Raw genomic sequence first — 26,120 nt, forward strand, 5'->3', positions numbered from 1 at the left:
CGCTGCATATCGGCTCAATCAGAAATGACCGTTACATTTCAATCACATTTGTAACGCTTCAGCTTTATAGACTGAATTGAGAGAGAGCGGTATTTGAGCTAGGGCTATCGCTGCATGGAACTTAAAAAATGATTTTTTTTCTCTTTGAAAGAGCGGGGATACAGTGCCATCTGAAACCATTAAGTGCTCATTGTCGGACTTTTGACTATAGTTCCGCACGGCAGCCAACCTTCGCGCTCAGACGAGTAAACGGCTAGTACGTTGCAATTAACTTTAGTTAACTATTAACACAATATGCTTACACAATAATACATATAGGAGCAGTCATCATAGTACATCAGGACGCATAACTGCAACGCGTTTCGACAACTAATCTTTCTCAGGCAGCTTTGTGGACATGTCTCTAGAAATAGAGGTGGGGACAAGTAAATGTCACATGACAGGTAGGCCTAAATAACTAGGCTATATACAAAATCAATATACATCACGTCATTGTAGAGGCAACATGAAAAGTACATATAAAAAAAATATATGTTTATTATTATTAAGAACGGCACAGTAATGTTGTCTATACAAAGATAGCTTTATGCACGTCCTATCAGAGCTGCGTGCAGAAAATAGGTTGTATAAAAATAAAAAAAACAGAGGCAGGCACACTGGCGATGATCAAAAACTCAACAATGAAATACACAAAATACAATATATTGGTAAATCTAGGAAGGACTATGTATACTAGAGTAAACCGTTTAGCTCTAGTTGTTTGTTTAATCCTTGGGTAGGCACAGTATCTTGAAGGTGGCTCCACCAATTCCAGCACTGAGCTGGCCTGCAACGTCCCTTCCTAGACTACGCTATATAATACACAAATATGTGGACACCCCTTCAAATGAGTGTATTTTGCTATTTCAGCTACACGACGGGTGTATAAAATCGAGCACACAGCCATGCAATCTCTAGAGACAAACATTGGTAGTAGAACGGCCTTACTGAAGAGCTCAGTGACTGTGAACATGGCACCCTTCCAACTAGTAAATTTGTCAAATTTCTGCCCTGCTAGAGCTGCCCCGGTCAACTGTAAGTGCTGCTATTGTGAAGTGGAAACATCTAGGAGCAACAACTCAGTGGTAGGCCGCACAAGCTCACAGAACAGAACAGCGGAGTGCTGAAGCACATAGGGCGCAAAAATCCTCTGTCCTTTGTTGCAACACTTACTGAATTCCGAACTGCCTCTGGAAGCAACGTCAGCACAAGAACTGTTCTTCTGGAGCTTCATGAAATGGGTTTCCATGGCCGAGTAGCCGCACACAAGCCTCAGGTCACCATGCGCAATGCCAAGCATCGGCTCGAGTGGTGTAAAGCTCAGCCATTGGACTCTGGAGCAGTGGAAAAGCCTTCTCTGGAGTAATGAATCACGCTTCACCATCTAGCAGTCCGACGGACAAATCTGGGTTTGGTGGATGCCAGGAGAATGCTTCCTGTCCCAATGCATAGTGCCAACTGTCACGTTTGGTGGAAGAGGAATAATGGTCTGGGGATGTTTCTCATTTTCAGGGAATGGGGAACTAATCAGGATAGAAGAGAAAATAAATAAAGCAATGTACAGAAAAGTCCTTGAGGAAAACCTGCTGCCCTCTGCAAGAACGCTGATACTGGGATGGAAGTTCACCTTTCAGCATGACAATGAAGCACACAGCCCGAAGCACACAGTCAAAGCTACAGTGGAATTGCTAAGGAATAAAAAGATACATGTCCAATTGAAAATTTGTGGCATTTCTTGAAGATTGCTGTCCATCAACACTCCCCAAGGAACTTGACCTAGCTTGAACGGTTTTGTAAAGAAGAATGTTCATATATTGCCAAATCTGCAGTGCATTTGGAAAGTATTCAGACCTCTTGACTTTTTCCACATTGTTACGTTACAGCCTAATTCTAAAATGGTTTCAATTGTTTTTCAATCTACACACACTACCACATAATGTCAAACCAAAAACAGGTTTTTAGAAATGTTTGCAAATGTGAAGAAAGAAAATACTGAAATATCACTTTAAGAAAATATATATCATAAGTATTCAGACCCTTTACTCAGTACTTTGCTGAAGCACCTTTGGCAGCGATTACAGCCTTGAGTCTTTTTGGTATGATGCTACAAGCTTGGCACACCTGTATTTGGGCAATTTCTCCCATTCTTCTCTGCAGATCCTCTCGAGCTGTGTCAGGTTGAATGGGGAGCGTCGCTCCACAGCTATTTTCAGGTCTCTCCAGAGGTGTTCAATCGGGTTCAAGTCCGGACTCTGGCTGGGCCACTCAAGCACATTCGGAGACTTGTTCCAAAGCCACTCCTGTGTTGTCTTGGCTGTGTGCTTAGGGTCGTTGTTCTGTTGGAAGGTGAATCTTCGCCCCCAGTCTGAGGTCCCGAGCGCTCTGGAGCAGGTTTTCATCAAGGATCTCTCTGTACTTTGCTCCATTCATCTTTCCCTCAATCCTGACTCGCCTCCCAGTCCCTCCCGGTGAAAAAGATCCCCACAGCATGATACTGTCGCCACCATGCTTCACCGTAGAGATGGTGCCTGGTTTCCTCCAGACGTGAGGCTTGACATTCAGTTCAAAGAGTTAAATCTTGGTTTCATCAGACCAGAGAATCTTGTTTCTCATGGTCTGTCCTTTTCATGGTCTGTCCAACTCCAAGCAGGCTGTCATGCCCTTTACTGAGGAGTGGCTTCCGTCTGACCACTATACCATAAAGGCCTGATTGGTGGAGTGCAGCAGAGATGGTTGTCCTTCTGGAAGGTTCTCCCATCTCCACAGAGGAACTCTGGAGCTCTGTCAGATTGACCATTGGGTTCTTGGTCACCTCCCTGACCACGGCCCTACTCCCCCGATTGCTCAGTTTGGCCGGGCGGCCAGGTCTAGGAAGAGTCTTGGTGGTTCCAAACTTCTTCCATTTAAAAATGACACCACTGTGTTCTTGGGGACCTTCAATGCTGCAGAAATGTTTTGGTACCCTTCCACAGACCTGTGCCTCCACACAATCCTGTCTGAGCCCTACTGACAATTCCTTCAACCGCATGGCTTCATTTCTGCTCTGACATGCACTGTCAACTGTGGTACCTTGTATAGACAGATGTGTGCCTTTCTAAATCATGTCCAATCCATTGAATTTACCACATGGGGAGTCCAATCCAGTTGTAGGAACATCAAAAGGATGATCAATGGGAACAGGATGCACCTGAGCTCAATTTCGCATCTTTGCGAATGCAAAGGGTCTGAATACTTATGTAAATAAGGAATTGTTTTTTATTTTTAATACATTTACAAGAATTTAAAAAAATCTGTTTTCACTTTGTCATTATGGGTTATTGTGTATAGATTGAGGAATTTAATGAATTTTACAATAAGGCTGTAATGTAACAAAATGTGGAAAAGGTCAAGAGTTCTAAATACGAAGTTGGTAGAAACTTATTTCAGCACTCACAGCTGAAATTGCTGCCGAAGGTGCTTCCGCCAAGTATTAAATCAGGGGGATGGAGACTTATCCAGTTATGATATTTCAGTTTTGTATTTTTAATATATACTTATTTTCTCACAACAACATTTTGAAAAAGTTAAGGGAGCGTAGTCTTTCTATAGGCACTGTAATTCCAGATCAATTTTTATGGTAAAAATCACTGAGATTAATGTTATGGCTATGACAGACAATCTATTCCCCATAACTTCATTGAAAGAATAATTGTTTTAATATTATATTACTTATTTCCTTATGTAAGACTAAATGCTAGTTGTAATTTGTTTTGATGCAGATGTTTATTTATTTACTAACCAGATAGTGTCTGATCAAAGAATATTCCATAGAATTTTTGAAAAATAACATCAGTAAAAGGTATTTCTATTCTGATTTCAAATGTTCAACACTTATCAAACAAAGACAATATGCTCTCTTTCCTCATCTTCATTAAAAAGTTGTGGGAATGGCAGTTGTTTGGGAGAAAGCATCGATTTTTGTATAAGAAGCATATTTTCACAGGTTATTTCTTGAAATGTGACATACAATAGCAATCAGTCAAGGGGCTGTTTCTCCGCTTTCAAAATGCCTATCATGGTTTTACACCAGCAAAGTATACCCATTAATATATGCAGAGGTCTTGATCCTGCAAGAAATGGAACATTTCGCTCAGGCTAGAAAGGGTCAACTCTGGCAACATTATTATGTTCCATTGTTTTACATGGTATCTGGATATTGTCATGTTACACATACCCAGACAGTTAACAGAAAATCTGGCATATTGCGTCTCAAACAGCAATGCTGTAAGTGTCATAACAAAATAGTATCCAGAAAATGCTACTGATACAAAAACATTGACAGCAAAAATAGTAAAAAGACAAAGGAAGTTGGAAACATTCATCATTCAAATGACTAGAAATGAAGGCTCCCTGAGTTCAAAACTAGAATCCTGGCTTTGACACACTACCAGTCACTGACAAAAATTGATTAATTCCTCGAAAAAAATATACTTTTGGTTGGAAGTTAGAGAGGGCTTGTCAATGGTAGCTGTGGAGTTTCCTAGTACCAACCCAACAGTAAGACAGAGGAGAGGGAGAAGAGGAGGAGAGAGGAGTGGGCCAGGGAAGCTCCACTGCTGCCACCAGCTGAGGTGGCAGGGGATAGGAAGGTTCCCAAATTGGCAGCCAGGAAGTTTTGGAAGTGGGAGGTTTTGGTGAAGACTTGGATAGGGGAGGTGCGGGGATCCCTGCTCCAACGTGCTTTGTTGGTGCTGTTATTGCTAGTGGTGTTGCTGTCGACAGTCAACACAGCAGTCTGGAACCATGAGTTGCCATGCTTACACATCAAAGGACCACCGGCATTACCCTGTGGGTGGAAGTACACTAGGTTTAATATGGTTATAATGTTATGTGCTTATGTTGCAAGCTAAATAGTAAGACAGATCTGTACTAAACCTGTAGTAGTGTCACAGCTCCGGTGCAAATGTTGTCCGTAGACGAAACATTCACACATTCCACCACAGAGGTCTGGAACTCCTGCAGAACTTCCTCAGCTAAGGACAAAGAGAGATGGGTTTATTACTTATCATACCCATCCCCACGGTCCTGTCCGGAAACAATACCGACACTGTAAAACATTTCCTGTAAAATGAACAGAAACTTACTGGCAGCAATTGGCCAGAAAGGTACTGTAATTTATTTTACAGCTACTGTAATTCATTTAACGGTACCAAAAATGTTACTTAAATCTAATTTACAGTACCAAGTCAGTTACTAATTTACAGTATCAATTATAATTACTGCATATTACCCAGTGTTTTCATTTTGGTCATTTAGTGGCGCTCTTTAATCGGTGCAGTCAACCAAGGTTGATAAAAATATATATATCACAACATGTAAACGTTTCTATAACCATTACTGAAAATGTTGTTGTAGTTAAGGATATAATGGTCTTTAAAATAATTGTAATTACAACAAGATATCTTATGATGATATATCTCTGGATAGTACCAATACATTACTGAGATATTCACGGTAACTTGATGCCAGCTTCCTGTAAATTACTAAAACGTCAAAGCAATAAAAAACACAGTACAATACTGTAAGGAACTGTAGGAAAGTCATTTTTACAGTATTTTACTGTAATTACAAGGGATTAGAGTAAGTAGATTGGCTGCTAGGCATTTGTATATTACAGCATATTAAATGAGGCCCAGAGGCCTAAACAAAAGGGTTCCAAACTGGCTGTGATTACAGGGCAACAGATCAAATGGACATGGTTAAATATTCAACCATTAAAGGTTTAAGACCTGCTGTCACTGATCTGTCCTCAATATACCTTTAAATTGTTAGGGAACTACTACCACATATCACTTAAATTAGTACAGGAGTCTCACTAATGGGTGAAACAATTATAGCCACTTACAAGGCACGCCTTAAAATATGTTCATGAGACAGTGATTCATTCCCCTCCAGCAATGAATAATAATGTATTACCTTTGTAAAGCGCGTTTCATTATACAGAATAATCTCAAATTGCCTTCAAATAAAAAAACTGAAAGACAGGGCAACTGGTACAAAGAACCCAGCTGACGCTACAAGGGACAAGGACACCAAGGAGCACAGCTATCAACAGAATGACCTTCCTAAACAGTCTTTGGGGCCCTTTCAAAGGAGCTCAGTCTGTGGTGCCTTCAGGTGGTCCAGGAGGGTATTCTAGAGGCTCGGGATGGTTGAGCTGAAAGCCCGATTTTCCCCCAAGGAGCAGAGCTTGGTCCTGGGGGCGTGGAGGAGCAGGCCATCGCTTGACCTGAGGGTGTGGGTGGGGTTATGGTATTTGAGAAAAGGAGTGGGATATCCATGACTATGCTGGAAAGTCAGCAAGAGGGTTTTAAAATTAAATCCGTAGTGAGATGGGGAGCCAGGGCAAAGATGCCAGGATGGGGGTGATGTTTCTTCACTCTCACCAGGATCCTGACAGTGCTGTTCTGGATGTAGTGGGGCTTTTGGAGACTCCTGCCAGGGATCACAATGAAGAGTGTGTTACAGTAGTCCAGGCTTGAGGAGATAAAGACATGGATGAGACATATGCATCAGACGGACTTGGGGTAGTTTTTACATACAGCTGGGTGTCATCAGCATAGCAGTGGAATGAGATTCCATTCCGGCTAATTACATGACCATGTACAGGATGAGCAGCATGGGTCCAAGAATAGATCCTTGTGGGACACCGCAAGTGACGTGGAGGGTCCAAGACCTGGATGCAACGCACCATCACTACCAGTGTGCTGCATTAAATATACAGCAATACAGTAATTTGTTGAATTGTATTGAAAAACTGCAATTGCTAATGGTGAATCCAGTGATATTACAGCATATGAACTTACAGTTTATTAGGTACACCACCCCATTCACAAATGTTTTGCTCCTTCAGACAGTGAGTCACATGGCCGTGGCTTGCTATTTAAAGAAGGCAGAGGCAGTGCTACTGTTCAATTCAACGTTAGAATGGGCAAAACGAGTGACTTAAGCGACTTTGAGCATGGTATGATTGTCGATGCCAGGTGCGCCGGTTCCAATATATCAGAACTGGCCGGCCTCCTTGGCTTTTCACACACGACAGTGTCTAGGGTTTATCAAGAATAGGGTAACAAAACAAAAAACATCCAGTCAGCGGCAGTACTGTGGGTGAAAACAGCTTGTGGATGAGAGGTCGAAGGAGAATGGCAAGAATCGTGTAAGCTAACAGGCAGGCCACAAACAGGCATAAAATGGCGCAGTACAACAGTAATGTGCAGAACGGCATCTCGGAACGCACAACGCGTCTGTCCTTGTCACGGATGGGCGATTGCAGCAGAAAACAAGAAGAAGCAGCTCCAGTAGGCACATGATCACCAACGCTGGACAATTGAGTGCATTGCCTGGTCTGACAAATCCCAGTTCCTGTTGCGTCATGCTGATGGGAGAGTCAGGATTTGGCGTAAGCAGCATAAGTTCATGGCCACATCCTGCCTGGTGTCAACATTACAGGCTGATGGCTCTGGTGTGGGGAATGTTATTTCCTGGCACGTTCGGTTCCTTGACGCCAATAGAGCAACGTTTGAACTCCCCACCTTGTAGAATCCATTCCCCAAATAATTCAGGCTGTTATGGAGGCAAATAGGGGTCTGACCCGGTACTAGATTGGTGTACCTAATAAACACAAAACACTATATTTGGTGTTTTATGTCACTTGCACTTTATGCCTTAACAAAGGCTTCTATGCTGACAGTAACTACAGGCCAAAACAGATCAAAAGGACATGGCTAGCCATTCAACTATTAAAGGTTTGAGACTTGCTGCCACTGATTTGTCCCCTCTATAAATGAAATTGTTAGGGGACCACTAAGACATACAGTTAAATTCGTTCAGGATTCACCCTGACGGGTGCAACAAATATAGCTCTTACAAGACATGCCTAAAAATATGTTAGTCAGAAACACAATACCATCCACCCACTATTGTTCAAAAGGTTTTTGGTGCTCCAAAAATGATGTATGGTCCAGGATTCTGAATTACAGTAAATAACTGTCAATTTTCAGGACAAGATTTGTAAAATTCCTAAAATGGAGTATATTACTGTATTCTGTGTACAGCATTCTCACTCACAGGTGCAACAAATATAGCCTCTTACAATGCACGCCTTCAATATATTTATGAGCCAAAGACAACTTTCCCTGCCCACAACATTTTCCCACAATGCACGATAATTACTGTGTATTATTCTACAGTGTTTTACTGTTGAAATTACAGAAACATCTTACAGTGCAGCCAGCTCCTACCCTAGGCATTTGTGTAGATCTGAGAGGCCTGGATAGGTTATAAGCAATATGGTGAAAATCTCACCTATCCTATCAGAAGACAGGTGGACCTACTACCATTGCTTACCCAATTATTTCAGATCTACACAAATGCCTTGGTGCTATAGGGTTTGTTTCTGAACAGGGAACATTTCTCACTAACACACAAAGACAGTAGTCCTTACACTCACCGCCACCCTGACCTGTTGCCCAGCCAGCTACCCAACACGGAGTCCCTGTGCTGAAGGTTCTGGTTCCCTTGTCCACACAGATAGGCTGGATGTAGTCAGACAATGTGGGTTGGCTGGCCAGTCGGAGGATGGCCACGTTTTTGCCTGTCACATTGCTCATGGTGATGTTGATGACGTTCTGGGTTACCTCGTGGGGATTGGAGCCGCTCTGCTTCAGACGACCCAGAATCACGGTCCACTCAGAGGCGTTGGCCTGGCTAGAGAGATAATGAGTTGCATCTCTGTTTAGTGATGTCCTGTGATCATTGGCGGTCAGTGCCCTTTAAAATGAGGAGGGCTATTTTCTATTCATGAGCATGGCCTTATTTTTCTATTACAGCATATTGGATGACTCATTCATATTCCATTCACCCAGTTCAATGTAACAGCGATAGGTTTAGGCTACTACAGTTGAAGTCAGAAGATGACATACACTTAGGTTGGAGTCATTAAAACTCATTTTTCAACCACTCCACAAATGTCTTGTTAACAAACTATAGTTTTGGCAAGTTGGTTAGGACATCTACATTACATGACAAGACATTTTCCCAACAATTGTTTACAGACAGATTATTACACTATCACAATTCCAGTGGGTCAGAAGTTTACATACACTAAGTTGACTGTGCCTTTAAACAGAAACAGAAACAGAAAATTATGTCATGGCTTTAGAAGCTTCTGATAGGCTAATTGACATAATTTGAAGTGTACCTGTGGATGAATTTAAAGGTCTACCTTCAAACTCAGTGCCTCTTTGCTTGACATCATGGGAAAAACAAAATAAATCAGCCAAGACCTCAGAAAAAAGATTGTAGACCTCCACAAGTCTGTTTCATCCTTGGGAGCAATTTCCAAACACCTGAAGGTACCACGTACATCTGTACAAACAATAGTAAGCAAGTATAAAAACCTTGGGACCACGCAGCCGTCACACCACTCGGACGGAGACTCGTTCTGTCTCCTAGAGATGAACGTACAGCAAAGGACCTTGTGAAGATGCTGGAGGAAACAGGTACAAAAGTATCTATATACACAGTAAAAAGAGTCATGTATCGACATAATCTGAAAGGCCGCTCAGCAAGGAAGAAGACACTGCTCCAAAACCACCATAAAAAAGTCAGACTACGTTTTGCAACTGCACATGGGGACAAATATCATACTTTTTGGAGAAATGTCCTCTGGTCTGATGAAACAAAAATAGAACTGTTTGGCCATAATGACCATCGTTACGTTTGGAGGGAAAATGGGGAGGCTTGCAAGCCGAAGAACATCATCCCAACCATGAAGCACGGAGATGGCCGCATCATGTTGTGGGAGTGCTTTGCTGCAGGAGGGACTGGTGCACTTCAGAAAATAGATGGCATCATGTGGCAGGAAAATGATGTGGATATATTGAAGCAACATCTCAAGACATCAGTCAGGAAGTTAAAGCTTGGTCGCAAATGGGTTTTCCAAATGGACAATGACCCCAAGCATACTTCCAAAGTTGTGGCAAAATGGCTTACGGACAACAAAGTCAAGGGATTGGAGTGGCCATCACAAAGCCCTGACTTCAATCCTATAGAAAATGTGTGGGCAGAACTGAAAAAGCATGTGCGAGCAAGGAGGCATACAAGCCTGACTCCGTTACATCAGCTCTGTCAGGAGGTATGGGCCAAAATTCACCCAACTTGTTGTGGAAGGCTACCAGAAATGTTTGACCCAAGTTAAACAATTTAAAAGCAATGCTACCAAATACTAATTGAGTGCATGTAAACTTCTGACCCATAGGGAATGCGATGAAAGAAATAAAAGCTGAAATAAATCTCTTATTTCACATTTCACATTCTTAAAATAAAGTGGTGATCCAAACTGACCTAAGACAGGGAATTGTGAAAAACTGAGTTTAAATGTATTTGGCTAAGGTATATGCAAACTTGCGACTTCAACTGCACATGATACTGGAATTTTCCCTATACCCATCATGAGGTTGCTACAACCTAGTTCATGAATGAAGGTTTACAACTTAGGTGCACACAGGTCGAGAGACAATTTGAGGTGACAGACAGTGACATTCAATACCGCCTTTCACACGCTTACCTGCACCTAGCTGATATTCGGTGCAATCATTAAAACCTGTTATGGCTAGACGTGGTGCTAGCGACCCACCTCAACAACATCTGGTGAAATTGCAGAGTGCGAAATTCAAATGGCAGATAGTCATATTTAATATTCATGAAAATACAAGTGTCATACATCAGAAAAAAAGCTTAACTTCTGGTTAATCCAGCCGCTGTGTCAGATTTCAAAAAGGCTTTACGGCGAAAGCACACCATGCGATTATCTGAGGACAGCGGCCCGCACACAAAAGCATTAAAAACATTTTTCAACCAGGCTGGTGCGCCACGAAAGTCAGAAATAGCTATAAAATAAATGCCTTACCTTTGAAGATGATCTTCTGTTGGCTCTCCAAAAGGTCCCAGCTACATCACAAATGGTCCCTTTGTTCGATAAAGTCCTTCTTTATATCCCCAAAAACTCAGTTTAGCTGGCGCGTTTCATTCAAAATGAGGGAGGGCTATCCACCGGTTTCCCTCCTTCAAAATGCATACAAAATTAATCCCAAACGTTATCAATAAACTTCTCCAAACAAGTCAAACAACACTTATAATCAAACCTCAGGTACCCTCAGGTACCCTCAGGTACCCTAATACGTTTTTGACATGCTTTTTTTTCTGGATTTTTTGTTGTTGTTATTCCGTCTCTCACTGTTCAAATAAACCTACCATTAAAATTATAGACTGATAATTTCTTTGTCAGTGGGCAAACGTACAAAATCAGCAGGGGATCAAATACTTTTTTCCCTCACTGTATGCATATCTGAGTAACAGGCAGTTTACTGTGGGCACGCTTTTCCTCCAGACGTCAAAATACTGCCCCCTAGTCCAAAGAGGTTCCAACAGTTGCAAACAAGAGTTTACAAGCCAAAACTCTACACACAGCCTACTTCGTTGTCACCATATTAGCTAAAGTAACGTCATAGTTAATAGAACTAATGCGTTCGTATAGCTGCTACTATCATGCAGTGAAGTTAGTAAGCAGTTACACCGACAGGCCCCGGTGACAATAAATTAGTAATACCAAAAGCTTACCTTGATTTGGAAGAGTTCCAGTGTTGTGTTGGATAGTCATAGCCAGCTAGTTAACGTAGCATCCCTCTGTTTGAGCAGGGCGTTTCAGTAGGCTAAACTAGCTAGCTGCATTTGCTAGCTAAGTAAGTGAAACTGTCTTTTTCGATCTCTTTCTCTTCCTTCATTTAAGAATAAATTCATTTGTTAAAATAACTGTTCAACTATTGCCTTTCTCTGAGTTAACTACTCACCACATTTTATACACTGCAGTGCTAGCAAACTGTAGATTATGTTTTCAGTGCTAGATTAATTATCTGATCCTTTGATTGGGTGGACAACATGGCAGATCATGTTGCAAGAGCTCTGATAACTTCAGGAGGGTGTCCTCCAGCCTGTCATAATTACTGTGTATATCCATGGAAGGGGGTGAGAACGTGACGTGATTATATTTAGTATAGTTTCATCTAAAAATTATATAACTTTAATGTTTTACAATTTACATTTTTATAAAATTTACTGATGAGGATGGTCCTCCCCTCCCTTCTCTGTGGAGCCTCCACTGCCTGTGACAGACTAGCGTCCTGTCCAAGGGGTGTACATCAAGTGGCCTCACCCTGCTACTTTAGTGAGGGATACTAAACTCTTCATTCCAATTGTCTTATTAAATGTTTATTTATTGCTTATGTAATATGTATGGGTTATGTATGTGTTATGCCCTAGGTAGGCACCCTTCATACTCAACTCTTCATTCATGTTATCATCATTTGACATAATTCATTATTGTACTAAGTTGATATTTTCTTTGTCTTGAAGTTGACGTAATTATTAATTAAAGGGAAATTCAGACCTGAATTAGTCTTGTGCTGATCTAATTTAAATGAAAGCTGCACAATATTTAAATGGATTTGTTTGAGATAAACAGAAAAACTAATTGAACCAAAACTTTTTAATTGAATTACATTTATTCAGTGCGAACAAGGGAGCCACACCAGCAGAGCTCACTACCCCCCTGCACAATTATGTGGACACCTGCTCGTCGAACATCTTGTTAAAAAAAATCATGGGAATTAACATGGAGTTGGTATAACAGCTCTTCTGTTAAGGCTTTCCTCTAGATGTGAACATTGCTGTGGGGACTTGCTACCATTCAGCAACAAGGGCATTGTTGAGGTCGAGCACTAATGTTGGGTGATTAGGCCTGGCTCGCAGTCGGCTTTCCAATTCATCCCAAAGCTGTTCAATGGGGTTGAGGTCAGGTCTCTGTGCAGGCCAGTCAAGTTCTTCCACACAGATCTTGACAAACCATTTCTGTATGGAACTCGCTTTGTGCACGGGGGCATTGTCATGCTGAAACAGGAAAAGGCCTTGCCCAAACTGTTGTCACACAGTTGGAAGCACAGAATCTCCTTGAAAGTCATTTTATGCTGTAGCTTTAAGATTTTCCCTACGGGCCTAGCCCGAACCATAAAAAACAGCCCAAGACTATTATTAATCCACCAAACTTTACAGTTGGCACTATGCATTCAGGCAGGTAGCGTTCTCCTGGCATCATTTAGCTTTACACCACTCCAGCCGACGCTTGGCATTGCGCGTGGTGATCTTAGGCTTGTGTGCGGCTGCTCGGCCATGGAAACCCATTTCTTGACACTCCCGACGAACAGTTATTGTGCTGATGTTGCTTCCAGAAGCAGTTTGAAACTTGGTAGTGAGTGTCGCAACTGAGGACAGATGATCTTTATGCGCTTCAGCAGTTGGAGGTCCCGTTCTGGGAGCGTGCGTGTCCTACCACTTCGCGGCTGAGCTGTTGTTGCTCCTTGACATTTCACAATAACAGCACTTACAGTTGACCGGGCCGTTCTAGCAGGGTAGAAATGTTATGAACTGACTTGTTGGAAAGGTGGCATCCTATGACGGTGCCACGTTGAAAGTCACTGAGCTCTTCAGTACAGGCCATTCTACTGTATGGATATTGCATTGCTGTGTGCTCTGTTATACACGTGTCAGTCGAATCCTCATACTTTTGGCCATGTAGTGTAAGTCTGAATACCAACTACTGAGAAGTGCTTAAATCAAAACACGTAAAAAGTCATAGATATCCTAAGTCTGAATGGGCCACTAAATTCCTTGTGAAGGTAGCAAAACGTTAAACTGTCCAGCTGATTAGGATGGTAAAACAGTAGTGTGGAAGAGATGTTGGCTGGTGGCTCCCCCCTCTGGTACACTAGAGTAACTACTACAGTAAGTGCCTGTTGAGCCCATGGAGTCACCCAGACACTGGTTGGCATGATGATGACACCATAACCATGCTTTCTGAAGCCAAGGTTGTGTAAAACATGGGTGTTGTTTATAGACAGCTACCCCTCCTAGAATTTTCAGTAGCACAATGATTGTACAAATGTCATACGTATTCATCTTGGTTAACCTTTGCATTAGGGTTGAAAAGGAAACATTTCTATACGTCACTAACTGTTAATGTAATGGCACTGTAAAAAAAATCTAAATCCAATCAAAATGTAGGTTCTATGATTAGATTTCCTTAGAATCATGTAAGGAGTGACATTTCAATCCAGCTACTAACTCTCCCACTTTGACATACAGGTAGAGTTAACTTACCTAGAAAAGCAGCTGGCATCACTCATGACAGAGTCTACCGCCACTAAAGTGCCCCCACAGACGTGCGCTCCGTTAGTCTGTATGCTGGCTATCCAGGGCCACAAACCTGCTGTCGCCAACGAGCTTCCGCCACCAACATGGGAGTTCAAAGAGGAGCTAGCGCTGCCACACACCACAGCTGCAGAGGGAGGGAGAGACAGAAACATTTGAGAGACAAATAAAAGGGAATAATTCAGTAGTCAGATATGTTACAAAAGTAAAGATTCACATTAAGTTGTAGCCATAAGCACAAGTTAGTCTATACAGTGCCTTCGGAAAGTATTCAGACCCCTTGACTTTTTTCACGTTATGTTACAGCCTTATTTCAAAATTGATTAAATACATGTTTTTCCCTCAGCAATCTACACACAATACCCCATAATGACAAAGTGAAAACAGGTTTTCAAAAAACAGAAACACTTCATTTACATAAGTATTCAGACCCTTTGCTATGAGACTCGAAATAGAGCTCAAGTGCATCCTGTTTCCAATGATCATCCTTGAGATGTTTCTACAACTTGATTGGAGCCAACTTGTGGTAAATTCAATTGATTGGACAAGATTTGGAAAGGTACACACCAGTCTATATAAGGTCCCACAGTTGACAGTGCATGTAAGAGCAAAAAACCAAGCCATGAGGTCGAAGGAATTGTCCGTATAGCTCTGAGACATTGTGTCGAGTCACAGATCTGGGGATGGGTACCAAAACATTTCAGCAGCATTGAAGGTCCCCAAGAACACACTGGCCTCCATCGTTTGGAACCACCAATACTCTTCCTAGAGCCGGCTGCCTGGACAAATTGAGCTATCGGGGGAGAAGGGCCTTGGTCAGGGAGGTGACCAAGAACCGGATTGTCACTCTGACAGAGCTCCAGAGTTCCTCTGTGGAACGGGAGAAACTTCCAGAAGGACAACCATCTCTGCAGCAGTCCATCAATCAGGCATTTATGGTAGAGTGGCCAGACGGAAGCCACTCCTTAGTAAAGGGCATGACAGCCCTCTTGGAGTTTGCCAAAAGACACCTAAAGACTTTCAGATCATGAGAAACAAGATTCTCTGCTCTGATGAAACAAAGGTTGAACTCTTTGGCTTGAATGCCAAGCATCTTGTCTGGAGGAATCCTGGCACCATCCCTACGGTGAAGCATGGTGGTGGCAGCATCATGCTGTGGGGATATTTTTCAGCGGCAGGGACTGGGAGACATGGAGGGAAAGATGAACAGAGCAAGGTACAGAGAGATCCTTGATGAAAACCTGCTACAGAACGCTCAGGACCTCAGACTGGGGCTAAGGTTCACCTTCCAACAGAACAATGACCCTAAGCACACAGCCAAGACAACGCAGGAGTGGCTTCGGGACAAGACTCTGAATGCCCTTGAGTGACCCAGCCGAGCCCGGACTTGAACCTGATCGAACATCTCTGGAGAGACCTAAAAATAGCAGCAACGCTCCCCATCCAACCTGACAGAGCTTGAGAGGATCTGCAAAGAATGGGAGAAACTTCCCAAATACAGGTGTGCAAAGCTTGTACCGTCATAACAAAGAAGACTCAAGGGTGTAATTGCTGCCAAAGGTGCTTCAAAGTACTAAGGGTCTGAATACTTATGTAAATATGATATTTCCGTTTTATATTTAAAAATGTCCAAAAACCTGTTTTTGCTTTGTCATTATGGGGTTGATTGAGGGAAAAATATATATATTTTAGAATAAGGCTGTAACGTAACAAAATTTGGAAAATGTCAAGGGGTCTGAATACTTTCTGAAGGCACTGTAGGTATGTACATGCGGTTGTAGGGGCAGTTGTGGTGGTAGTGGTGGTTGTAGGGGCAGTAGGGGCAGTGGTAGGGGCAGTTGGAGTGGCGGTTGTAGGGGCAGTGGTAGGGGTGGTTGTAGGGGCAGTTGTAGGGGCAGTTGTAGTGGTGGTTGTAGTGGTAGTGGTGGTTGTAGGGGCTGAAAGACCAGTACAGAAGACACTGAGGTCAGAGTCAGTCCCACTGGAGGAGAAGGTGACAAAGCCAGGCTGGTCACTGCTGATCTGGCTGTTGATCCAGGTCTGGTACTGGGACACTCTGGTGTACACTCCTGGGAATTTTGCCAGGGCACAGCCTTTGCCGAAACTCACAACACCAGACTGGATCCAGCGAGTACCCTGATTGGTTACCATCGGACCTCCGGAGTCCCCCTATGCATAGACAGATTTACAGTGTCACTGAGATTGCATTTTCACAGGATTATGAAACAGTCGGTTTCCCAGATGAAGCACAGTCTCAGATGAGGAACCATTTTCAATGTGAACATGCTTTTTAGACTAGGATTAGGTATAACCTGTGTCCGGGGAATCGGACCAATATGTAATTGACCCACAATGTAATAAACAAAAAGGATAACCAAGAGAATTTACCTGACAGGAATCCTTTCCTCCTGCTGCTAGACCAGCACAGATCATGTTGTCTGTGATTGAACCTACTCCATAGTTAAAGTTACACTGCCTGTTTCCCACTACTGGCACATCCACCTCCTGTAGGGTCTTTGGTGAGGGCAGGGACACTGAGGAGATGGGAGACACATTCAGACAAGTAAAGTTAGTACAACATGATTTGAAATGCATTACTTGATTGATTCATTTTGAAGGTTTATTTGAGGAAAAGGTATTTTGTTACAATTGATCACTCCTATTATATTACAAATCTATTTTACATATTGACTATTGCCCATGCATTAGATTTAATCTCTCCCATCAGATCTCACCTCCACTGCGGATGGTGCCCCAGCCAGTGACCCAGCTAGTAGTGCCGGCATGAAAGGAGCTGCCTGGTGCAGCTAGGCAGACTGGCCGGATGTAGTTGGTAAAAGTCACAGGGGAGGAGAGCTTGAGAAGACACATGTCGTTGTCATTAGTACTTCTGGTGTAGTTGGGGTGGGACATGATCTGAGTGACCCCGCGGTTCACCTCGTTGGGGTTAGAGCCCTTCTGGTTCTGACGACCAACGTAGACCACCAAATTTGATGTACTGGGGCTGAGATAATATATGTATAAAAAAGATAACAGAAATGCTGTAAAAGGAGGCTCAATTGAGTTATGATTAGGTTTGGTGTAAGAGTTAAATGTTGGGATTCTAGCAATCCTGCAATTCCTCACCTGGAGAAGCAGTGAGCAGCAGTCAGCACCCACTCTTTGTTGATGAGGGATCCCCCACAAAAATGCCTGCCAGATCTGTGCAGACTGGCCTGCCATGGCCAACTCCCTGCAAGAGCATCCTGACCCCCCACAATCCTAGTGTTGAGAGGGGTTCCGCATACTAACAGAGACACATATGGATGAAGGTTTACGAAATGGAGCACACAAAGGAAGTGAAGAGATTGAAACCTCACTAAGTTAGTGAATAGGTGCATGGTCATGTCATTCAATTAGAAAAATACTTACCATCCAACTGAGAGTGAGACCCTACAAACAGGAGAGGAGAAAAACAGTTGAACAGTTTGGTTTTGGCACACTGTGGGAAAACATGTAACTTAACTCTTTGCACCCTACTGGTTTTACAATAGCAACCACATAAGGAATTAGAATAATTGAATAGGATCTCTATGGTAGTAACATACAGTCTTAGAGCACAGCCAGCAAGCCTGTCTATCAATTAGTCAGTGCATTTAGTGTTGCTCCATAGTTTCCATGTGAGCGAACTTTGGATGCTGGATGCTTGTCATGAGTCTGTGGATTGTTTGACAAAACGCCATCTGTCAAAACGAATTTAATCCCTGTGTATGTTACCGAACATTACTGTACACTTAACATGATCCCGAATGTGCGTTTGTAACGTAATACACTGTGAGTCCGGAAACAGGTGCAGAAGATATGCTTAATAATAAGTCAATGCAGAAGAACATATGAGAAGCGTATATAAAGCGTAAATAAGGCCTTTATGGTAGAGTGGCCAGACGGAAGCCACTCCTCCGTAAAAGGCCTGCTTGGAGTTTGCCAAAAGGCATCTAAAGTACTCAGAACACGAGAAACAAGATTCTCTGGTCTGATGAAACTAAGATGGAATTGTTTGGCCTGAATGCCAAGCGTCACGTCTGGAGGAAACCTGGCACCATCTCTACGGTGAAGCATGGTGGTGGCAGCATCATACTGTGGGGATGTTTTTCAGCGGCAGGGATCGGAAGACTTGTCAGGATCGAGGTAAAGATGAACGGAGCAGAAAGATCCTTGATGAAAACCTGCTCCGGAGGGCTCAGGACCCCAGCCTGAAGCGAAGGTTCACCTTCCAACAGGACAGCAACCCTAAGCACACAGCCAAGACAACGCAGGAGTGGCTTCGGGACAAGTCTTTGAATGTCCTTGAATTGCCCAGTCAGAGCCCGTAATTGAACCCGATCAAACATCTCTGGAGAGACCTGAAAATAGCTGTGCAGTGACCCTCCCCATCCAACCTGACAGAGTTTGCGAGGATCTGCAGAGAAGAATGGGTGAAACTCCCCAAATACAGGTGTGCCAAGCTTAAAGGTGCTTCAAAAAGTACTGAGTAAAGGGTCTGAATAGTTATGTAAATGTGATATTTCAGTTTTGTTTTTTAATACATTTGCAAAAAATATATACAAATAATGTTTTTGCTTAGTCATCATGGGGTATTATGTGAAGATTGGTGAGGGAAAAAACAATGTAATCAATTTTAGAATAAGGCTGTAACGTAACAATATGTGGAAAAAGTCAACAGGTCTGTGTACGAATGCACTGTATATACATTTTAGGTGGTGTTAATGTTATGGTTAACTTTGTGCCAAACTGTTCATTCAGGTTTTTCGTCTGGAAACATTTCATCCAAACAAAACAATAACAAGAAGAAAAAAATCACAATCATCCAACAAAGGAAGCGTTGTGGTCACAACAGAGTCATCGTGGCTGTAGGACTATATGGGGATTTCACAGAAAAGAATACAAAGAAGGTAACCCAAATTGCCCTTCTATTGCCTCTAATGTTTTGAATCTTCCAAAGTGGCTTCCTCTCCTCGGATCTGAAAGAACTGGACAATGTGAAAGCAACCCTGGTAAACTTCTGCCTTAATAACACTTTCAACTACTCTGTCTTTTCATACCAGTGCAACTAAAGGAGAACAGACAAGGTGAGGGATCCACTGGACTGCTGATATTGGCAACCAGAACCGTGAGAGACTAGTGGACTACTGATAAGCACCCTAGTTCTGTGTGCTCTGTGGGTGTGTCTGGCTGGCTGGCTTCACATTCAGTCCCCACCCACTAAATTAAAATCAGGTAATGTTTTTTTTCACACAAAGAGGCAAACAACAATCGACAAATCAGACTTCTCTACTGCAAAATTATACATTTCTACAAATTCATTGCATGAAATATTGCATTACATAATGAACATATCAAACATTGTATTCCACCCAACTGTTGTGTGTGAGGACAAACATTTTGATTTGAGGCACAACTTTCCTGTCGACACCAATTTTGATACACTTTGGAACCTCAATTTCCTCCCTGTACTCTGTCCTTAAGATAACGACAACAAGCATTGATTACATTGGTGACTCAAGCTAACTGTTTCCAGTAAGATGGAATTGTCAGCTGAAGGTGAAGCATTTCCTTGACGTGTTGAAAAGCCATTCTATGGTCTTGCTCAACTCTCCATGCGCTTCAGAGGGAATGTTGCATGCACACAAAAACACACACACACATCAGTGATAGGCCTAATTAATTAAAGGTGCCTTTTTCACATCAGTTCCAGTGGCATAAACAGGAAGAAGTGTCCATCATTTTACAGGTGCACTGGCTTTACAGCTGTATTAGATCTAAGAACTAACCACCGTCATACAGGCCACATATGTGGTCCAAGTGTCAATATACATATATGTATTTTTTTAGAATGTACAGTTGAAGTCAGAAGTTTACATACACTTAGGTTGGAGTCATTAACTCGTTTTTCAACCACTCCAATAATGTCTTGTTAACAAACTATAGTTTTGGCAAGTCGGTTAGGACATCTACTTTGTGCATGACACAATACATTTTTCAAAAAATTGTTTACAGCCAGATTATTTCATTCATAATTCACTGTATCACAATTCCAGTGGGTCAGAAGTTTACAAACACTAAGTTAACTGTGCCTTTAAACAGCTTGGAAAATTCCAGAAAATGATGTCATGGCTTTAGAAGCTTCTGATAGGCTAATTGACATAATTTTAGTCAATTGGAGATGTACATGTGGATGTATTTCAAGGCCTACCTTCAAACTCAGTGCCTCTTTGCTTGACATCATGGGAAAATCAAAAGAAATCAGCCAAGACCTCAGAAAAAAAAAATTGACCTCCAGAATTATGGTTCATCCTTGGGAGCAGTTTCCAAACGCCTGAAGGTACCATGTTCATCTGTACAAACAATAGTACGCAAGTATAAACACCATGGGACCACGTAGCCGTCATACTGCTCAGGATGGAGACGCGTTCGGTCTCCTAGAGATGAACGTACTTTGGTGCAAAAAGTGCAAATCAATCCCAGAATAACAGCAAAGGATCTTGTGAATATGCTGGAGGTAACAGGTACAAAAATATCTATATCCACAGTAAAACAAGTCCTATATTGACAACCCGAAAGGCCGCTCGACAAGGAAGAAGACACTGCTCAGAAAACGGCATAAAAAAGCCAGACCAATGTTTGCAACTGCACATGAGAACAAAGGTTATACTTTTTGGAGAAATATCCTGTGGTCTGATGAAACAAAAATAGAACTGTTTGGCCATATTGACCATCATTATGTTTGGAGGAAAAAGGGGGAGGCTTGCAAGCCGAAGAACACCATCCCAACCGTGAAGCACGGAGGTGGCAGCATCATGAGGCTGGAAAATTATGTGGATATATTGAAGCAACATCTCAAGACATCAGTCAGGAAGCTAAAGCTTGGTCGCAAATGGGTCTTCCAAATGGACCCAAATGACCCCAAGCATGCTTCCAAAGTTGTGGCAAAATGGCTTAAGGACAACAAAATCAAGGTATTGGAGTGGCCATCACAAACCATGACCTCAATCCTATAGAACATTTGTGGGCAGAACTGAAAAATCGTGTACGAGCAAGGAGGCCTACAAACCTGACTCAGTTACACCAGCTCTGTCAGGAGGAATGTGCCAAAATTCACCCAACTTATTATGGAAAGCTTGTGGAAGGCTACCCAAAATGTTTGACCCAAGTTAAACAATTTAAAGGCAATGCTACCAAATACTAATTGAGTGTATGTAAACTTCTGACCCACTGGGAATGTGATGAAAGAAATAAAAGCTGAAATAAATAATTCTCTCTACTATTATTCTGACATTTCACATTCTTAAAATAAAGTGGTGATCCTAACTGACCTAAGACAGGGCATTTTTTTACAGGGATTCAATGTCAGGAATTGTGAAAAACTGAGTTTAAATGTATTTGGCTAAGGTGTATGTTAACTTCCGACTTCAACTGTAGGTGTCTCTACTTGACAGTGCTTTAGCTTTTTTTTCTTAGGCTGTTCTCAAATGCAAATTCTCAGTGCATTTGTCTGGCTGGCTAGGAGAATCTTAGTTTGTATAAAGGTATACACATGACATGTAAAGGAACATTGCCTGTGGTCTTTTTTATTTCAGGGATTGCGTATCTCCTTTATGCCATCATCAGAGTTCATGACACCCTATAATCAAAGTGAGGTTTCATGCAGACCCTTTTCCTTTCGTTTCTTTCTTTCTCTCTCTCATAAACATTTTACTTAGCGTCAGATTGTAGTTTAATGAGTCTCATTACTTGAATGAGGAATGCTTTTAAAATGTTTTACTGTTTTTAACCTTTTTTTATCCAAGAAGTCCCATTGAAGTCAGCCTTCTTTTACGAGGAAGACCTGGCCAAGAGTTACTCTGTTACTCACCGGTTTGTATTTTTTCTGTCCCTAACTTAAGTTCCTTGTACGATTAAACTTTCATCTCATTAAATATCTAATTCTGTCCCTTTAACTGCTTTGAAAGATGACTTCAGCTTGTCCACTTCAACACTATACACACAGAACATTTTGCAGTGTACTTCAGTCATGTTCAATACCATTTCTGTTGTGTTGCTATGATGCTCATGTTAGACAAATGTAAACGTTCTGCCTCATTGCATGCACTGCGGCACCCTCAAGGCCCAAAACAGTCTAACAGGTCTCTCTCCTGTGTCATAAGGCACATGACATTGTATTGACTTTGACTGTCTTTTTTGGCTATGCTCACGGCCATCACCATTCCATAACCTGGCCAACTCCTTAAAGGGTGAGTGCAAGATTTTACCAAGCGTCAGATTAACTCATGGGATACCGTTTTTATGTCTCTGCTGTTTGAAAGAAGTTGTAGGTCGTTTTGCAAGCCACTAGGTTAGCACAATGACTGGAAGTCTACAGGTAGGTGAGAGTGGGGTAAATTGAGCCAAAGGGGTAAGTTCAGCTACCCTTGTTTCTAAAAGTCTGTGAAGGAAAAAGTGGTAAGCAAGTTAGGTAAAAAGAAACTTGATTTTCAACAAGTCAAATTAATTTGTGTTCGAGGTTACATGCATTCCAATTATTTACAGGGATACACAACTACCTGATATATAAGTAGATATCGTTTTTTTTAGAAAGAAAAGGCCTATTATTTTTTCCATGATGTAGTGATGCTGAACAGCTAGCATGGTCTCCCCTACAACTAGCATAATCACACTATCCCTTTAACTCCAGAGTCACCTGTAGAACTGTCCATAGACGTAAAGCAGTGGAATAATGGGAATCGTGTCTCTTACCTTTTGAAAGGAATGCAACTAGTAGATTCATCAAACAGAGTGCTTTGTAGACTTCCATTGTTTCCATGCCCACCACAACAGCCTGTTCTGTTTAGTGTTTATACTTTTGTACTCATCCCTGCCTTCACTCCTCCCCTATATATATATATATATATATATATATATATATATATATATATATGTCTATAAAGTACCAGTCAAACGTTTGGACACACCTACTCATTCCATTTTTAATTTTTTTTTTTTTTTACAATGTTCTACATTGTAGAATAATAGTGAAGATAACAAAACTATGAAATAACACATACGGAATCATGTAGTAACCAATTTGTTTTTCAACAAATCAAAATATATTTGAGATTGTTTAAAGTAGTCACCATTTGCCTTGATGACAGCTTTGCACACGCTTGGCATTCTCTCAACCAGCTTCATGAGGTAGTCACCTGGAATGCATTTCAATTAACAGGTGTGCCTTGTTAAAAGTCCATTTTTTTGGAATTTCTTTCCGTCTTAATGTGTTTGAGCCAATCAGTTGTGTTAAGGTAGGGGTGGTATACAGAAGATAGCCCTATTTGGTAAAAGACCAAGTCCATATTATGGAAAGAACAGATCAAATAAGCAAAGAGAAACAACAATCCACCATTACTTTAAGACATGAAGGTCAGTCGATACGGAAAATTTCAAGAACTTTTAAAGTTTCTTCAAGTGCAGTTGCAAAAACCATCAAGCGCTATGATGAAACAGGCTCTCATGAGGACCGCCACAGGACCAGCATGGCTACCACAGCATTCTGCAGCGATACGTCCTCCCATCTGGTTTGTGCTTAGTAAGACTATCACTTAGTAAGGCTGTGTAAGGGTTATTTGACCAATAAGGAGAGTGATGGAGAGCTGCGTCAGATGACCTGGCCTCCACAATCACCCGACCTCAACCCAATTGAGATGTTTTGGGATGAGTTGGACCGCAGAGTGAAGGAAAAGCAGCCAACAAGTGAACAGCATATGTGGGAACTCCTTCAAGACTATTGGAAAAGCATTCCTCATGAAACTCGTTGAGAGAATGCCAGGAGTGTGCAAAGTTGTCAAGGCAAAGAGTGGCTACTTTGAAGAATCTAAAATCTAAAATGTATTTTGATTTGTTTAACACTTGTTATTTCATCATTTTGATGTCTTCACTATTATTCTACAATGTAGAAAACAGTAAAAATAAAGAAACACCCTTGAATGAGTAGGTGTGTCCAAACTTTTGACTGGTAGCGTGGAGGGACAGGCGCCCTTCTCAAAATAAACAGTAATCTGTGGCGCTCGGTCATGTTGTCATGAAGAAACACACATCTATTTTCCATACCATATTTGTTCAAAATTCCAAACTAGTTTTTATTCGGAAGACAGATGAAGCGTTTTTCAAAAGCAATCACTTTTCGCAGGTGAAAACAGAATCCTACTTATTACTCCATGTACTTAACCTAAGTAACTTTTGTTTTGAGCCGACATCGCGGTTGGCCATGAGTGGGGCTCATGGCTGGGAGGTTCCAAAACGAATGCAATCACTTATCACCCAGTGCAAACTTCTTCCACTGGGGCAACCGGTGCCATACAGACACCCGTAAAAGACGCTCCCCATCCCGATAGACCTGTTCGTTCTCCGTCTTTCCAAGTCAAACGCTCTAGAACCGTTGGTTGTCACGAGGGCAAGATCATTGGTTTTCCATTGCTGTAATCTGTGATCATGTTTCCTATCTATCTATAGATCGGTAAAAGATATCTAATCTATTGAGCCTATTGTAATGTACCACGCGTTGCTCAGTTGGTAGAGCATGGCGCATGCAACGCCGTGAGTTGTGGGTTCGATAGCCACGTGGGACCAGTTAGAAAAAGTGTGAGAAGTTTATGCACTCACTAGTGTAAATCGCTCTGGATAAGAGTATCTGCTAAATGGGAGGGTGTGTTGTGCCATCATGTTCTAAGAGCGCACCCAGAGTAGGCTATCGCTATAGCGAATCATACAAACTTTGTAACAAAAGTTTATTTTTTAAAGTCAAATGACTAAAGTTGCTCAAATTGCTAGATAACCTCCAACGAATGAGAGAATATATCCTATTTGACTTGAGTTTATGATTATAAAGATAGCAGATCAGCTCATCAATAACGGGGGGTTTGAAAAAGGGAAATTGTTTAAATATCAAGGTATTTTAACGGGGACCAACTCTGTTTAAAAAAATACCATATATCTACTCTCATACAGTTTGTTGATCACTGATCACACATTCTCTACCGAAGCTCTCATGGGAAGCAATTACAAGACAGCGCAGAGAAACGGGGGAAATGTTCAAGCTATTTTTACATACATAGGCGACATGTGCTTTGATAATGTAACCTATGTATTGCAGAATAAAGTTATGAATCGGGACAGGAGTCAGGATTTGGGGTTTCAGTGGGATTGGGACGCTAGGAAAATAGTACAGGCTCTATATAAAGCTATAAAAGGCAACAACGTGAGTCAATATGTGTGTAATATGTGTGTAATGATACACTTGATTTAGGCTACATTATTGCATGTTTATGAGCAGTGATAGATGAGCAAAGGAATAAACGAGCTCTTCCACTTGTCAAACCAGAGATTAATTCTATATAAAAATAGTTTTACCTGTATTTAACTAGGCAAGTCAGTTAAGAACTATTTCTTATTTACAATGATGGCCTACACCGGTCAAACCCGGATGACGCTGGGCCAATTGTGTGCCGCCCTATGGGACTCCCAATCACGGCCGGATGTAATACAGCCTGAAATCGAACCAGGGACTGTAGTGACACCTCTTGCACTGTGATGCAGCGCCTTAGATCGCTGCGCCACTCGGGAACCCTTTCGTTCAGAACCGAAAATGTACCTGATTTGAACTTCCTGGAAATACGTATTTTCATCTTTCATTCAGAACCTAAATTGAGTCTAACCTCAACGTCTGGAAAATATGTATTTCTTACATATTTTCTCTGTAATATCACTTACTG

At 41.8% G+C, this 26,120-nt stretch overlaps 1 protein-coding gene across 3 annotated transcripts; it reads right to left on the reverse strand.

The window, feature by feature from the left end:
* Positions 1-3,537: 3,537 nt before the first annotated feature.
* LOC110497751 (polyserase-2) lies at positions 3,538-23,239 on the reverse strand. Of its 3 annotated transcripts, none has more exons than XM_021574087.3 (10): positions 23,113-23,239; positions 17,752-17,772; positions 17,467-17,626; positions 17,076-17,344; positions 16,729-16,874; positions 16,293-16,509; positions 14,290-14,467; positions 8,528-8,784; positions 4,954-5,051; positions 3,538-4,864 (listed from the first exon to the last, which is right to left on the reverse strand). In XM_021574087.3, the coding sequence occupies exons 1-10, from the start codon at positions 23,177-23,179 to the stop codon at positions 4,559-4,561; spliced, it is 1,719 nt and encodes a 572-aa protein (XP_021429762.2). In that variant the 5' UTR covers positions 23,180-23,239; the 3' UTR covers positions 3,538-4,558. The 3 variants fall into 3 exon arrangements, with proteins under 3 accessions (XP_021429762.2, XP_021429760.2, XP_021429765.2); XM_021574085.3 differs by having other exon boundaries at positions 16,110-16,509; XM_021574090.3 differs by having other exon boundaries at positions 16,110-16,509; positions 17,076-17,196; positions 23,113-23,208.
* Positions 23,240-26,120: the final 2,881 nt, after the last annotated feature.

This window comes from Oncorhynchus mykiss, chromosome 19 (genome assembly GCF_057628025.1).
Source record: "Oncorhynchus mykiss isolate SJ-2025 chromosome 19, ASM5762802v1, whole genome shotgun sequence".
NCBI classification, from domain to species: Eukaryota; Metazoa; Chordata; class Actinopteri; order Salmoniformes; family Salmonidae; genus Oncorhynchus; species Oncorhynchus mykiss.